The sequence below is a fragment of the Copadichromis virginalis genome, linkage group LG14 (genome assembly GCF_057382275.1).
Source record: "Copadichromis virginalis isolate Kocher_CV1m ecotype Utaka linkage group LG14, C_Virginalis_male_GT1.1, whole genome shotgun sequence".
NCBI lineage: Eukaryota > Metazoa > Chordata > Actinopteri > Cichliformes > Cichlidae > Copadichromis > Copadichromis virginalis.
Window position 1 is genome coordinate 13100221 of NC_140631.1, and position 16357 is coordinate 13116577.

At 43.2% G+C, this 16357-nt stretch overlaps 1 protein-coding gene across 4 annotated transcripts in view; it reads right to left on the bottom strand.

Annotated features, from left to right (window-relative positions):
* The window catches only part of rap1gap2a (RAP1 GTPase activating protein 2a), a 101798-nt gene that overhangs the window by 76549 nt on the left and 8892 nt on the right, over nucleotides 1-16357 (bottom strand). Inside the window, exon 1 of one of the 4 annotated variants that reach the window (XM_085479369.1) lies at nucleotides 1007-1444. The exons of the other annotated variants lie outside the window; for them this stretch is intronic. Within the exon in view, the coding sequence (XP_085335495.1) occupies nucleotides 1007-1047 (41 nt within the window). The 5' untranslated portion in view covers nucleotides 1048-1444. Of the gene's footprint in view, nucleotides 1-1006; nucleotides 1445-16357 lie in introns of those variants that run through there. 4 annotated transcript variants of the gene reach the window in all.

A 16357-nucleotide genomic window follows, 5' to 3' on the forward strand; every position in this document is an offset into this window, starting at 1 on the left:
TATTTTAACTAGCAGAGGAATTATCATAGTGTACATGAGACTGCACTGTACTTGAATTGCACTTGGACCCGTAACCAATTATCAGTCAAAACTAAAGCAGTTGTGGTTTATCTAAACCTTCTGACCACTTAATTCTATTTTCTCGCAATCACCATTGACTTGTGACATTCTTTTTAAAAATTAGTGTACCTGAAATCTTTTTTTTTTTTTGTCCAGCTTTTTTTTTCTGCAAAACACAACATATTGCACGCAAAGCTGCTGCTGCTGCTGCTCCTCAGCTCTGTCTGTTCGAGGTTATCGCAGCCTGTCTGGCCTATGCTGCATCAGCCCAGCTGGGAAGGTTAAGTGCTCTGAAGATGTGCTTCAGTGTCAGAATGACTAGCAGCAAGGGAGCCAAACGCACAAAAACACTCCATCCGAGTGTGTCACAGCATTCAGTGCTAAATGGGCTTGCTGGCAGCTTCTTTAACGCTGCATCATGGGAACTTCCCTCTGCCAATACAGTAGGAGAGCATTACCAGAACAAGCTGCGTCCCTTTACCAGCACAGCAGCAACAACAACCACAACTGCCAGCAGGCAGAAACAAAGTCGGCTGTTGAATATAATCCCTCCCTCAACAGAGACAACACAGAGTGAAACTGTAAATGATCACACACACACACACACACACACACACACACACACACACACACACACACACACACACACACACGCACAAACACAGACAAACAGAGGACAAAGTGTTAGAGGTGTGACACAGAGGAGCAGGCTAAGCCCTCCACCCATCCTTCCTTTTCATAAAAAAAGTTTACATTTCTACTCCACCCATTCGCACACTGTACAGTAACAACAACTGGCACACTCTACAGCTGATTATAAAGCACAATGGGAATGATTCAAACACAGTGTAGAACTGCATGTAAATGGGCACAAATATGAGCATGGACATGCACAATGCAAACTTTCCTAAACACACGTGAGCATTGAATGAAAACGCATACATACCATCCAAATCCACCAAATGACACACTTCTCCTCCTCAGCATTTTGTCAGTCTGACCTTCTCAGCAGTCTCTTTTGCCTCTCTCCTCTGGGAACTGTGTGCTCTGCTGACAGTCTTCCTCTATGGGAGTGTGTATATATATATACACACACACTCTCTGTATACTTGCACTTTGTCTGTCTCTGTCTGACCCAGGCTCTCTGTCTCACTCCCTCTCTCACCCTCTCCCCCTCTGTTTGCCTTCCCTTCTCTCTCCCTGCTCTTTTTCACCTGCCTCTCCACAGCTGCTGTTGTCCAATTTGCCACTTGACCCGTCAACAACTTTCCTGAAACATCGGTTCACAGTCTGTCAAACCCGCGCTCAAATCTGACACACTGAGAGATACAGGTACACATATTTCAGCAGGGTAGGGGAGGAGCCAAATGAGGAGGGGCCACAACCACTGGTTTGTTTCCCACACAAACACACGTGTAAAGGGCTACACATGCATCGAGCTCTATCTCAGTAACCACAACCAAAACACATGTACGTTGTATTCTTGCTTACATGCTGTCCAACAGGAAATGCAATAACTGCCTGCACTGCCCCCTTTTTTTGTTTACCCTCACACATGCAAAAATGTCCCTGAATAAGCAAAGTTGATAAGTTGATCGAGCATTTTGATGTGGATTGTGGAAACTTCAGGTTAACGCTGCAAAAAGCTATATTTCTATTGCGTCATTCCTATTTCTAATCTATTAGAAGTGTATCAGAGGAATCTGTGTTGAATGGAAAATATGCCAGTTGCTCAACAGAGGAGTCAAACTGGATTATTTTTGTTGCACTACATAGCATTGACACTTCTCTGAAGGAAAGAAAAAAAGAGCCCAACAGTTGTGCAGAAAGACTGCAGCGAAACCTCTCATGTTGTGGCCAAAGGGAGTGTCCTTCCTGACGCCCTTTCTTCTCACTCCAGAGTTGACACTCTCAGAATTTACAAGCCCTCAGTTTTTCAACAGTTCAATTTCAATGTGCAGTGTGTTTGTGATCTGCAGAGGTCCAGGCTGTTAAATATACTAGCAGTGTAAAATCAAAAGCAGCTACTTAAACAACATTTTTACCAGCTATTTTTAAGGAAAGTTAACCTTGGGCCATTTTAATATTATAATATAATAGTAGTAATAGACTAGAATATGGCCATTCTAATTCTGATGAGTGAACTCTGTTATGCAGACCACGATCAGAGAAAAACACTTAAAAGAATCTAGGTCTATTTGCCTACATTGTAGGTGTGGAGACAGAGTCTCACAGCAAAATTAATATAGTCAGGGGTTAAAGTGGGATTTTAAAGGTGGGGGAACCCAAGAGTGATCTTTGTGTGTAGGCAGCTGCTCTGAGGTTTACTGCCCCTTATGGAGTAAATTTCACCACAGTACTGCAAACGCCAACCCTTTTCGCCTGCATTAAACTGCCCACTATTTTCATGCGACAGGTGACTAAAGCAAAGTTAACATACTTCAATTTGTTTTGCAGGACGTCTCAAAGTTGAAAAAACAAACTTACCACAACTTAACATTATAGCACAATATCTCATGTAAGCTTTAAATGACCAGTCTATTAAATGCCACTCCTTACCTATAAAATTAGTCTTCTATTCTGTCTTTCTTACATCTTTTTCCATCTCTGAGTGCAGTTATCGCACACTTTTCTCTCTCCTTGGAAAATAGAGTAGCTGTACCTTTAGCTAGCTAGCTGACGCACTGTGTGGGTGCTAGCTAGATGCTAAAGTACCACACCTTACTAACATCGGTCCGCTGTAACACCTGAGTATAGCGCTATAAATGATGCGTAAGTGTGGGGCTAAGTAATAGTTAGTAAAGACAACCCCCATACCTTTGTCAACTGAAGTTACACTATGGACATTTTTTGCAGCAACAGGAACATTAATGAAAGTTCACGTATAGATAATGATATGGTGATAAGGAGCTGGGGAATAATTACCATTTGGAACAAGTAAAATAATAAAGAAGTTATTTCAGTTCCAGCTTAACAATAAACTGAATAGCAGCTTTCTAATTTCACAGGCCGTGGTTTGACAAGATGCTGTCTTCAACAGTAGCTAATCCAGCCACTCTGTGGCTGCCATACTAGTGAAGCTGTCACAAAGCATGCCATAAATACAAGTAATGACATAAAACCCATTCAAACAGACATAGTATCATTTCAAATGCAATTCCCCCCCCCAAGGCTTTTCTGTTGAATTGAAAAGAATGGTTTCAGTTATTCTTTTCACATTGAAATAGGCAACACGTCCTTCTGTATTCAAAGAGAGCTACTTTCATTTCCAGTCACTTCATAACATATCCAGTGAGAACAAGAAACCAAACAAGCACTTTAGAAGTCTGTTGAATGTGATGGCTTAATGCTTTCACAATTAAATTCTCAATTATCAGCATGCTTTCAGTCTCTTTTAAGATTGTCAGTCACTCTCCCTCTAGTGGTTTAGAGATGTGAGAAACCATGAACACAACAGCAGCAAGAAGAAAATGCAAATATCAGACTGACAAAGAAAAAATACTTTGATTCTCAAACCTTAAAGGTTCTGAAAATTTTGGTCTTTTGTATCCAGTATCATGAAAGATCAAGCTCAATAAATGCTGCAAATTACTGTGTCGCACAAAAAACAGAGGCATGTCTTTATGCTACACACACACACACAAAGTTTTATGACACATCAGGAATCCATGTTCTGTATAAATGAGTGGGCACCTAACAGCACAGGGGAGCAGTTAGACAGCAGCTGGTGACGCAGCAGCCGAGGAGCCAGATGTTACTTTCAAAACATTTTTGTGGATGAAACATGATAAATCAACCCTCCTGAACAAATGCAAACTAACAACTTTTAACACCAATTTAAAATTTCCCCCCATTTCTATTGATAGTCCTAAAATATGTAAATAAAAGAATGATGCCATAGCAGGTTAGAAAATAAGATTACTGAATGATCGGAAAACCTAAAGAACAAAAGATAAAATAGGGACAAGTAAAAAATAAAGTACAAGCCAGTGACAAGACCTTTGCTGCAGGTCTTAACTGCTTGGCCAAAACTACAACATGAACATGAAAAGCTGTCACTATAGTGATGACACAATTTTGCGGTTGTGTGAAGTACACACCCTGCAAACAGGATCACAAAAATATAAGCATGTTTCTCTTGGTAAAAATAGCTTTAATAAAGCGTCATCTGGAGCTAAAGTAACTGCATGTGTGCTGCATGTATGACTACTTGCTGGCAGATTTAAGTCAGAGGATCATCTTCTCTTTGTTTAGTGTCGCACAGCTTCATTTGTTAAATCTAATACCCGATGACTCAATATCTGTCTATTCTGTAGGTATTTCACCGTGCCCAGTTTAACGTTAGCCTGAGAAAGAGCAAACTGCAAGTTCAGTTTTATAAAAACTGTGGAATTCTGATATTTATGACACTCATATTTCCTCTGCAACACACTCATTTTATCCTTGAGATCTGAAATGTGCATTCACAACACCACAGATGTTTGTAAGTGGGCTGGGTGACATCACCCGACAGTAACCAGTTGGCTGATGTCATCAGGTCGCCACAGTGTTCGCAACTGACAAACAACACCAAGTGCATGGTAACTGTTAAACTCCATTAATTTGTTCAAACTCTTTTATTGTACGCAGTGTGTGAGCAATAAAGACTGACGATGGCACTGTGTTGTGCCAGAGACATTTTCCTATATAGAGAAGACATAGCACTCAGACAATTGTGGTCTACCTGAGACATGAGGCATGCTAAGGATGGCGATTGTCCCATCCCTGTGTGACATCGGTAGCTAAAATGGGAAACATTAGCCAATCACACTTATGCACTGATGACTGCAGAGTGAAGGTTCACGACTGTATCAGCTGTATGGCGGCATATCTCCTTGTTGCTGCAATAATCATGTAGAGAAACATGAACTAGCATGGCATTTGTTCAATGCTCCCATGACGAAAATATAAAAACATATAAAAAATATTTGAAATTAATGTTAGTGGTTGCTACATGAAATGATTATGTACAAAATTTGTATGTACAGCACTGTACTGAAGTCTTGAGCCATCCCTCGTTTTTATATTTTGCTCAGAAATATATAAATTATCAATGTATTAATTAAAACTTAGCTAAGGCCTGGAGAACTCCTTTTGCCTCCTAGGAAGCACATACACACACATCAAGTGTGTCAGGTTTCGTAGATCGGACTCACGCGCAGACCACTAGTATCTTCAAAAGGTGCATTTATTTACAGTGTTTCCTACAGTGAAATTCATATATACACATAATGGTGCCAAAGGAAAAAAGGGGTCGGGGTTCCAGGGTCCAGGAATGAAAGAGGCAGGAGTCCAGGAAGGGAAGGTTTCCATTCAGTCCTAACACATCTCCTCTCCTTTCCTCTATCTCTCTTGCTCCCGTTCAGTCGCCAGGCACGGGGAAGAACAAGTCCAGAGGCAATCTATGCACAGGCAGAAAAAAACCATTAGTCTCCTGGTTCAGACATGCTCACAAACTGACTTTATAAAATACAGGACGACTGACGCTGAAGGCTCAACGATCCAGCGACGAGTAGAGCAGACTCGCCCTCTTAAGAAGGGTTCCAATCTCTCATGATCACCGACAGGTGTGCTGATCACCTCCAGGTGTGTAGGCCAGGGGCAGGAGCCCATACTGAGCTCCGCCCCGGCAGGAGAAAGAGAATGGGAGAGGGCGAGAGAGAAAGAGAGAGCAGAGGTGAGAGAGAAAGGTAAACAAAAACAAAGCACCTGACGGCTGTCAGCTGACGAGGAGCGGAGACCATGACAGTACCCCCCCCTCAACGGGAGCCACCCGGCGACCCACCAGGCTTGTCCGGATGCAGGCGGTGAAACTCCCGGAGCATGGGCACATCCAGAACGGCCGCCCGAGGGACCCAGGAGCGCTCCTCCATGCCATAACCCTCCCAGTCAACCAGGTACTGACAGCCACGCCCACGGCGCCGAGAGTCCATGATGCGAGTGATGGAGTAGGCCGGCAAGCCATCCACAAGCCGGGCGGGAGGAGGGGGCCTGGAAGGAGGGCACAGAGGACTGGACCGGACAGGTTTGAGTTGAGAAACATGAAAAACATCATGGATCCTCATATTACGAGGGAGCATCAACCTCACAGAGACGGGATTGACCAAAGCAGAGATCTCAAAAGGACCAATGAAGGTGGGCGTAAGCTTCTTCGACTCAGTCCGAACCGGAACAAAACGGGTAGAAAGCCATACCTTCTGGCCAACAGAGTAGTCGGGTGCTGGAGTCCGGTGCCGGTCTGCGATACGTTTATTGGTCTCCTTCGTGCGTAGTAACGCCGCTCGAGTCGCCCGCCAAACTCTGCGGCACCTGCGCAGATGAGCCTGAACGGAGGGTACAGAGTGCTCACCTTCCACAGCAGGGAAAAGAGGAGGCTGATATCCCAAGGACGCCTCGAAGGGCGACCGGCCGGTAGCTGAGGCAGTCAAGCTGTTATGGGCATACTCAATCCACGGCAACTCCGCACTCCAGATGGTTTGATTGGTGGAGGCGACGCAGCGCAGGGCAGTCTCCAGTTCTTGGTTGGCCCGCTCGGACTGGCCATTGCTCTGAGGATGATAGCCTGAGGATAGACTGACCTTAGCGCCCAGGGAGTCGCAGAACTCTTTCCAGACCCGGGAGGTGAATTGAGGACCCCGATCAGACACTATGTCTTCCGGAATTCCATGCAAGCGGAAGACGTGAGTGGCAAGTAGACGTGCGGTCTCCAGCGCTGTAGGAAGCTTAGGCAAAGCAATGAAATGAGCCGTTTTAGAGAAACGATCAATGATGGTCAGAATGACAGTGTTACCTGCTGAAGGAGGTAGCCCGGTAATGAAATCCAGTGCAATATGAGACCATGGCCTGGAAGGAGTGGATAACGGATGGAGCTGACCCGCCGGAAGTTGGTTCGAGGGTTTGTTTCGGGCACAGACCGTACAGGCCGTGACATATTCCCGAGTATCTTGGGCGAGTGAAGGCCACCAGAAGTACCGCTGGAGAAACTTGACGGTGCGATGTATCCCTGGGTGGCATAAGAACCGGGCCGTGTGAGCCCATTGCAGAACCTGGGACCTGACAGCGCGCGGAACATAGAGTCGGTGGGCAGGCCCCCCTCCCGGATCCGGTTCGGCTACCTGAGCCGCCCGGATGGCCGCCTCAATCTCCCAGGTGATGGCCCCAATAGTACAGGTTGCTGGCAGGATGGAATCAGGGTCCGGCTTTTCGTCAGTAACAGCGAACTGACGGGAGAGAGCATCCGGCTTGACGTTCCGGGAACCGGGTCTGTACGTGATTGAGAAATGGAAACGGGTAAAAAACAGGGCCCATCTGGCCTGTCGAGCGTTGAGACGCTTTGCCGTTTGAAGGTAGGACAGGTTCTTGTGGTCGGTCCAGACCACAAAGGGTTGAGTTGTGCCTTCCAGCCAATGCCGCCATTCTTCCAAGGCAAGCTTAATCGCCAACAACTCCCGATCGCCCACATCGTAGTTTCGTTCTGCAGGGGTGAGACGACGGGAAAAATAGGCACAAGGGTGCATCTTACCCTCCCTCCGTTGGGAAAGGATGGCCCCCACCCCTGAGTCGGATGCGTCGACCTCTACCACGAACTGAAGGGTGGTGTCAGGTTGGACCAGGATGGGCGCCGAGACAAACCGTTTCTTGAGCTCCTGAAAGGCAGACCGGGCGACGTCGCTCCACTGAAAAACAAGCTTGGGAGAGGTCAACTGGGTCAATGGTAGAACAATCCTACTGAAGTCCCGTATAAACCTCCTGTAAAAGTTAGCAAAACCAAGAAAGCGTTGCAACTGGCGACGGTTAGTTGGTTCAGGCCAGTCCACAACAGTCTTAACTTTCACAGGATCGGGTCGAAGATCTCCACGCTCAATTATGTACCCTAGGAAGGCAACCGTGGGCACATGAAACTCACATTTCTCACTTTTAACGAACAGCCGGTTCTCCAGAAGGCGTTGCAGTACCAGCCGGACCTGGGTCTCGTGTTCAGCCTGGGAGGAAGAGAAGATCAAAATGTCGTCTAGATAGACAAACACAAATCGGTTAATATAGTCTCTCAGAACATCATTGACCAGAGCCTGGAACACTGCAGGTGCGTTGGTAAGGCCAAACGGCATGACCAGATACTCAAAATGTCCAAGATGGGTATTGAACGCCGTCTTCCATTCATCACCGTCTCGGATCCGAACCAGATGGTAAGCATTTCTCAAGTCCAGCTTACTGAATATGACGGCGCCCTGGAGAAGTTCGAAAGCAGAGGTGAGTAGAGGCAGTGGATACTTATTTTTGACCGTAATGTTATTGAGTCCCCGAAAGTCAATACAGGGTCGGAGGGTCTTATCCTTCTTCTCCACAAAGAAGAAACCTGCTGCGACGGGTGAGGAAGAGGCCCGGATGATGTCGGCAGCAAGAGATTCCGTGATATACTTCTCCATAGCCTCCCGTTCCGGCAATGAGAGGCTATAGAGGCGGCTGGCCGGTAAGGGAGCTCCCGGCAGTAGGTCTATGGCGCAGTCGTAAGGCCGATGGGGGGGCAGCGACTGGGCTCGGTCCTTCCGAAACACTTCAGCGAGATCGTGGTAAACAGACGGCACACTTGTTAAGTTGGAAGACCGCAGTGGCTCTGGACAGATGACCGATTGGTTAGGCGGTACGGCCGCCTTAAGACAGGTCATATGACACTCCTCTCCCCAGCCCGTAATGCTTCCTTTCTGCCAATTAATCGTGGGATTATGTTGCTGGAGCCAGGGATGACCAAGAACTAACGGCGTCTGAGTGGAGTGAAAAACAAAAAAAACTAATCTCCTCCGAATGATTGCCAGACAGTGTGAGGGTGAGCGGTTCAGTGATGTGTGTGATGTCGGGGAGGCGCTGCCCTGATAAAGCCGTGACGCGTAAGGCGTGGGGTAGTGACTCCACAGTCACACAGAGTCGTTTAGCTAGTTCAGAGTCAATGAAATTTTGTTCTGCTCCAGAATCAATAAGCACAGAAAGTGAATGACACTCGGAGTGGACCAGCAGCTTAGCCGGCAGGGCTAAACGTGGAGGAGATTTATCCTGATTCAAACCGCCCACCAGTACTCCTACCATCACTGGCGGGCGCGGCCTTTTGCTCGCGACGTACAGGAGGCAATCATGTGTCCCTTATTACCACAATTCAAACACTCACCGGCCGTGATGCGTCGCTGACGTTCTGCAGCGGTTAGGTGAGAGCTGCCGATTTGCATGGGCTGTACCTCTTCGTCGGCGCCCCCTGATGTCCGGGAGGACCGGTAATCGGCCGAAGCCTCCGCCCCTCGCGGCCCTGCGGCCTCCTGGGAACTGGCGGCTGTCAGCTGACGAGGAGCGGAGACCATGACAAAGTGTATATAATGTTTGGAAAATATAAATGAGATTATGATAAACTACACCACTTTAAATGGATTGTAATGTAATGTATTGTTGTAAAACTTTGGATATGCACAGTAGAAATATGGTTCAGTGGTAAAAAGTGATTTAAACCTTTGGAAAAAGGAGAGATTTATTGTTTTGTTTTTTGTGTACGTTTTTTTAAACTTAGATTTTGTTGGCAGTTTAATATAAATGCAATTTATGACCCTGACATTGAAGAGATGACTCCTACCATCTCCATTCATTTCTATAGCAAGGACTTCAGCTCTCAAATCTTCAAATGTTCGGGATTTTTTCCAAGATAGCTGCCAAGTTGCAAGACTTGTTTCTAGCAGGACTTTGTGCCATATAAAAGACTAGCTTAATATACATAGGTATAACACATCCTGCATTTTCTTTGTTGCTCATGAAACTGTAAAGCCTGATCTGACTGTGTAGCTAGACCAGTGGGCCATCTGTGTAACAGGCCATGAGTCATTTGCAATCTTATAAATATCCTTTATCAGTGTCTAATGTCACAACACTATTCCAGCACAGGTTTGCTGTTCACAGCATCTTCCTAACACTCTTCTGTTAACATGATGCTGATGAAACAACCTAAAAAGCAGAGCTTTTTGCATGACAGATAAGAGGGTGTGTGTTTTGTTTTGTTTTTTTGCATTTACAATGTTGTGTGTTAGTTGTCGATAGCAAGGTGAGAAATAATAAAGAAAGAACACTTGATGCTGAACCTAGCATCAATATGATTAATCCTTTAAAGCTACGGCAATCCTGTAAATTGACATATTTTAAAACTGAACTTTACTGCTGCAATAAAATGTATTTTGGGGAAAGGAAGACCGTCTTTACTTCATACATGTTTTTTGGTTTTCACAGTTTCAAGCACCCATTTCTTGAAAGCATCCATTATCTCATAACTGTTTGCAAAAAAAAAATTTTCATACAATATTTTCTTCTCATAGGACTGTTTCAATACAAGACAATATAAAACCCCTTTGCTGGCAAAACCAAAATAATCCCATCAAAACATCCCTTTTCTGTATATATAAGACTTAAGTATAAGTATTCATTACAAACACCAGTCAGTAAAAATGTGTGTGGGACATTTTGGATTTTGAAAGGAATAAGAAGAAAAAGATCTCTCCTTTCACTGTAACGAGTTTTCTCTGCCTCTCAGATGTTTGTAGCCAGTTAAAAACATGGTACTAATGCATCAATCCCGTAGACCACAAGACTTCAAAACGTCTAACTTTATAGTACTAAAAAAACCTTTATATTTACAACCTGGTACATGAAATTATAATGATCTATAGGCATATGTTCTATGCAATGATTTGAAACACACCAACAAGTCCACCTTTGAATGACTCAAAATAAACAAAATGAAGGTTTTGGAGTGGCCTGGTCAAAGTCTGGGCTTAGATCTGATTGGGATGCTTTGGCATGACCTTAAACAGGCTGTTCATGCTTGAAAACCCTCCAGTGTGGCTGAATTAGCACCAACATTTCTCCACAAACACTTAATTTGTAGTTCATGCTGCCAAGGGTGGTACAACCAGTTATCAGGCTTAAGGGGGAAGCTACTCATTGCTTCCTTAAGAAAATGAAATCATGTATCATCATTTTGTATTTACTCAAATACAAAAAATATGCAAAAATCTAAGAAATCATGAAAGAGGTAAGTGTTTTTTCACAGCATTGTAACTTCACTCTTCATAACACCAGCAACAGGCGGTGACTTTTAAATAACTCATCAATCAGTCTGGATAGTGATGTGGTTACTTTGATTTACAGGCTTCATCTACCAATTCGAGTCATCGAACTAGACTTCTTAGTCATGTTCAGTTAGCAAATTTCTAGCCTTTTATTAAGTAGCAGATTTTTGTGTCTTTGCTTTGAAGCTGTACAGTTTATTTATATAGTTTGCTAACCAAAGTTGCTAGCGTTAGCTGACAGTACTTCCCCATCACCTAATTGTTGTCACATCTGGCTCCCAGATTAATAATTAAATGACAAATAACATGGTGCTGACCAAAACACTAATGCTGAGGCTGCAAAACCGATGGGTAACATTTCAGCAGGTACAACCATCTTTTATATACAGTCTATGGTGTCACCTATGCTTATGCTGTTATTCTCAAAAAAATGTATACAAGTGTGAACAATGTTGTTTTGTTTTGTGTTAGCAGTGATTGTAATTGTGTAAATTGCCAAAAGGGCGATAAATTAATTAACGACCCAGCACTGGATTCAGAAAACGGCATTTGGATTTGTAGCAGTCAGAAAAACTGTAACATAAACAGCACAGTGGTCACTGAGTATGTTTGTGTTGTATGTGTGAAAGTAATGCATATTTATGTCTCATAATTTTTTTATCTCAGACTTTATAAATTCAATTTCTGTTTTTTTTCTCTCTCTTCCATCAATTGAGTTTTGTTTATTTCACTTTAGTACCTCGTGTCTTTCTCAGTAGCAATTCTTCCCGGCAGCTGGTGGCAGCGGGACAGCACAAGAGACGCAACATTTCCATCTTTATTCCTTCTGTGTCGCTTCTCCTCTCTTTCATCTCTCTCACAGCCATGTAATGAGGTATTTAGTCATTAGATAGATTCCCAAGGGGGAGATACACAGACAGACACGAGAGACCTTTCGCTTTTCTTCGTCTACCTCTCTCTTCCTCCTCCCAACCGGCCTCCCATTCTGTGCCACTAATAGGTTACTTAGTCTTATGAGGTTTTACCAGAGGGTTGCTGATTTAGTAACAGAGCTGATGCTCTGCTTAATGGCTCCTGCCTCATTCACATTAATCACCATCTGTTAGAACGCACACAGAGCACAGAAGAACCAAAGCTGCCTATTGATCGACTACCAGAGAATATATGAATGTGTCATAGGGTTTCTTTCATAGGATATTGGTCTTTGAAAATCACATGCACACAGCTGGTACTGCACAGCTGTTTTCTAGTGATGAGTTTCTGTATTCGGCTGATGTCCTTTAAAGGTTTTAGCGAGCTTTAAAAACACATTTAAACTCACCGGCCACTTTATTACTGTAGGTATACCTGTTCAACTGCTCATTGATGCAAACATCTAATCAGCCAAACACATGGTGGAAACTCAGTGAATATATGCATGTTGCCATGATCAAGGCTTATGTTCAAACTGTCATTAAGAAAGATGATTTTAAGTCACTCTGAATGCTGAATCGCTGTTTGTGACAGACAAGCTGGTCTCAGTATTTCAGGAAGTGTTGATCTACTGGGATTTTCTTCTACAACTATAACTAGGCTTTTAATGGTGGGGGATAGTTTCTTGGCACACTTTAGTATTGCTGCTGACCATGTTTGTCCCTTTACAGTCACAGTGTAGCCCCAAAGCTCAAACCACTTCAAACTGGTTTCTGGAACATGATAATGAGCTCACTGTACTTAAATGGGCCAATACAGACACCAGGGCTCAATTCAACAGAGGATCTTTGGGATATGGTGAAACAAGTTTGGATTATGAATATTCAGCTGACAGATCTGCAGAAATGGGCAGAAACTATATGATGCTATTACGTCAATATGAACCAAAACCTCTAGAGAATTTTCCAGCAACTTCTTAAATCTATAAAGAATTAAGGGATTTCTGAAGGTGAAATGGGGTCCAACTCAGTGTACATAAAAAAGTCTTATTAAAATTATTCTTATGCTATTTTATTTTGAACTAAGCACTGTGAAATGAATAGCACTAGTGACTGAGGTACTAAATATTGTTTGATGGGACTGAAACATTATTCCACATTTTGGATCCTCTGTGGAGATGTGTGTTTGCCTAAAACAGATGAGGTGAGTAATAGAACTCAATGTACTTTATTACCTAACAGAATTTATTTAGAACCCAAGATAACATACTTTATTGAATATATGATAAAAATCTAACAAACTTTATTTGATCATTAGGAACCCCCTCAATATGAACTGTTATTGAAGAAATATGCAGAAGGTAGATATATTTTTCATTTCCTTCTTGAGTCGGTCTCTGCGCAATAAACCTTCCTTTTTTCTTCTATTCTATTTTTATTTTCCCATTTTTGCCCCCCATGGTTCATCGCTTTGTTAGTGGATTTTAGTAAAAATGACAGCGAGCCCACCCATCCACCCACTCTTCCAATTCACCCACACTGAGAGATGAGAGCGCACATCCATAAACAGCAGGCATCGCATGTGCACACAGGCGCACATTCATGCATTCATAAATTTCGACACATGCACACATTCATGCACTCAAATTAATAAGCTGTGACATGTGCGCACGTGCTGCGCCTCCTCCACCCACGGGTGACACAGTGCTATCATTCCTTTCTTTAATCCCATTATTCGGCAACATTGACCAGAAAAAAGAAAATCCACTTATTCACATACTTCCCGTTTCTGTCCCTGATGCCAAACACACAAGGCTCTGCAAACACAACCAGACACCAACCAGGGGCAAGTGCAATTGCTCAGCCTACAAAAAAGCAATTTAATCAGGTGTGCTGTGAGAACATGGCAATTTCCTCACAGCATTTCATTTTCCACTAAATGGGAACACACAAATACAAACACAGGCTGAGGAAGTTTAACGCAAATCCCATCTGCAGCTGATGACTCATGTGTTTCTGTATTAAAGTGTGCGCTGATCTCATCAGCAAAGAAGGTAAGGGAATAAACAGGAAGAATGTAATCGTTCTTTACTGAGGGCTAAATAATTCTCAACTGTAACCAAAGCACGATGGAAAAATAGTAAAATACAACTGAGTTCAAGTGGAGCGAAGGTGCAAAAGTCAGTCTCGAAACACTTTTTGGAATCACAAGTTTTTTGATCAACTTCGGTCTGATCTTCATCTAAGCCTCAATTTTATAAAACCATTTTCTATTAAAAAAAATAACATAGCTGGACTTGAATTTGAACTCATGCTAATAAAAGGGAATCTTTGTGCTAACAACTTCTCTAAAAGCTAGGGAGATGAGATCGCCCCTCGCTATAAATAAATGCACACAAAGTCTGGTTAATGTCTGAGTCTGGGTAGATGATGCATTACAACAATGCACAAAGTTGGAAAAAGCTACAAAAAGATTTCTAGAACAAAAAAAGAACAAAAAGTGAACAAAATGTGTACAAATGGAAGGAACCCTGGACTGTTGTTACTCTGCTGAGGAACACATCCTACAAATATTACAGAAGGTGAAAACTCTTATCAATGTAACTCGTTTAAAACGCTCGATAAAAATAGTGCTAATGGAAAGACAACTAAGCAAAAACTACTCTTCAGTGGAAAACAAAACAAAACAAAACATAGAGAATATCAGATGTGTGCTAAAGACCTCTCTGGAAAATGCTGATGAGCCAAAATGTGATCTTTTTGGTGAGAATGTATGCACCACGTTTGAGGGGAAAGGGCAATGTGAACAATGTGAAGCGTGGTGGAGGGATCATCATGGTTGGGGGTTAAATGTATTGTGGTCAGTAAGGAAAAATTCCCCTAAACACACAAAGAGGACACCACCAAATGGTTAAAAGAGATATAAAAAAACCAAAAAAATAAATGAAACTTAGGAACATCTTGGAAGAAAGGGTGAAAAAATTGGCAAATCTCAAAAAACCGCCACAGGAAACTATATACTGTGCTGCTAAACAAGGGTCTATCAATTATTCAGTTCAAGAATTCAAGTTGACTTCTTACAGGTTGCAATGAGGGTTATTACTCAAGTGTTCTAATAAAAAAAAATGGGGATGAATATGTGTTAGTTTAGTGCAGGGGTAGGCAACTCCAGGCCTCGAGTGCCGGTATCCTGCAGGTTTTAGATCTCACACTGGGTCAACACACCTGAATCAAATGATAAGGTCATTACCAGGCCTCTGGAGAACTTCAAGACATGTTGAAGAGGTAATTTAGCCATTTAAATCAGCTGTGTTGGATCAAGGACATCTAAAACCTGCAGGACACTGGCACTCGAGGCCTGGAGTTGCCCACCCCTGGTTTAGTGAGACTATCGATGGCTGTGACCCAGGTGAAGATCCGTACACATGGTGAGTAATCAGTGCAGAAATCTTGGTATTTCCAAAGCTTTTGGGAAAAAAGAGAGAAGGGAGAAAGGGAGAGAGGAATGTGAAATGTTGATAGATTGAGGGATTCATAGATGTGATGATGACGGGCAGAGGAAGGAGGAGATGAGAGACAATAGGACAGGAGTTATGTGAGGATAGAAGAAAGTCTCTGAGTGGTGTTGGTTGATTTTTAACAGCCGTCAAGTGGACTGCTCAAGATAATACGGGGACAAAAGATATGAGACAGGCAACATGATAAATAAACCCTTTTAAATCCAGTGGGATTAAAACAGATGAACAAAACGCAGTAACTATTCACACTGAACACTGTTTTAAAAGAAGGTTAAAAAAAACTCCTAAATGCAAAGGACTGACACTGACTCACTGTAAGCTCGTCTGCATGCACCGTGTGCAGGGTGTGTTTGCTCTAAGAAAATGGGACAAATCCTGGATTCACTCCACCTGAGAGGTACAGATTAGCCATCATGCATTTTGAACTGAATCATCAGCAGATTGCGTGAAATGCTGCCAGCAGGACCAGTCGTCCACTTGACACAGCAGAACTGTGATTTGTAAAGCGCTTTAGTCTGGGACTGCTGTGTCAAGAGTCTCTTTTTGGTTGATGTGACGATTCTGAAGCTCCAGAGCTATTAATATCCCAAAGTCTGCCATCACTGACCATTCATAACTGGAGTGGGCTGGGGGTGGAGGGGTTCAGCTGAAGGCACATGACAAAAATGCATTACCCAGTGGTCCTATAATTCTTCATGGCCCAAATCTTCATACAGTAACTGTAGATTTGGGC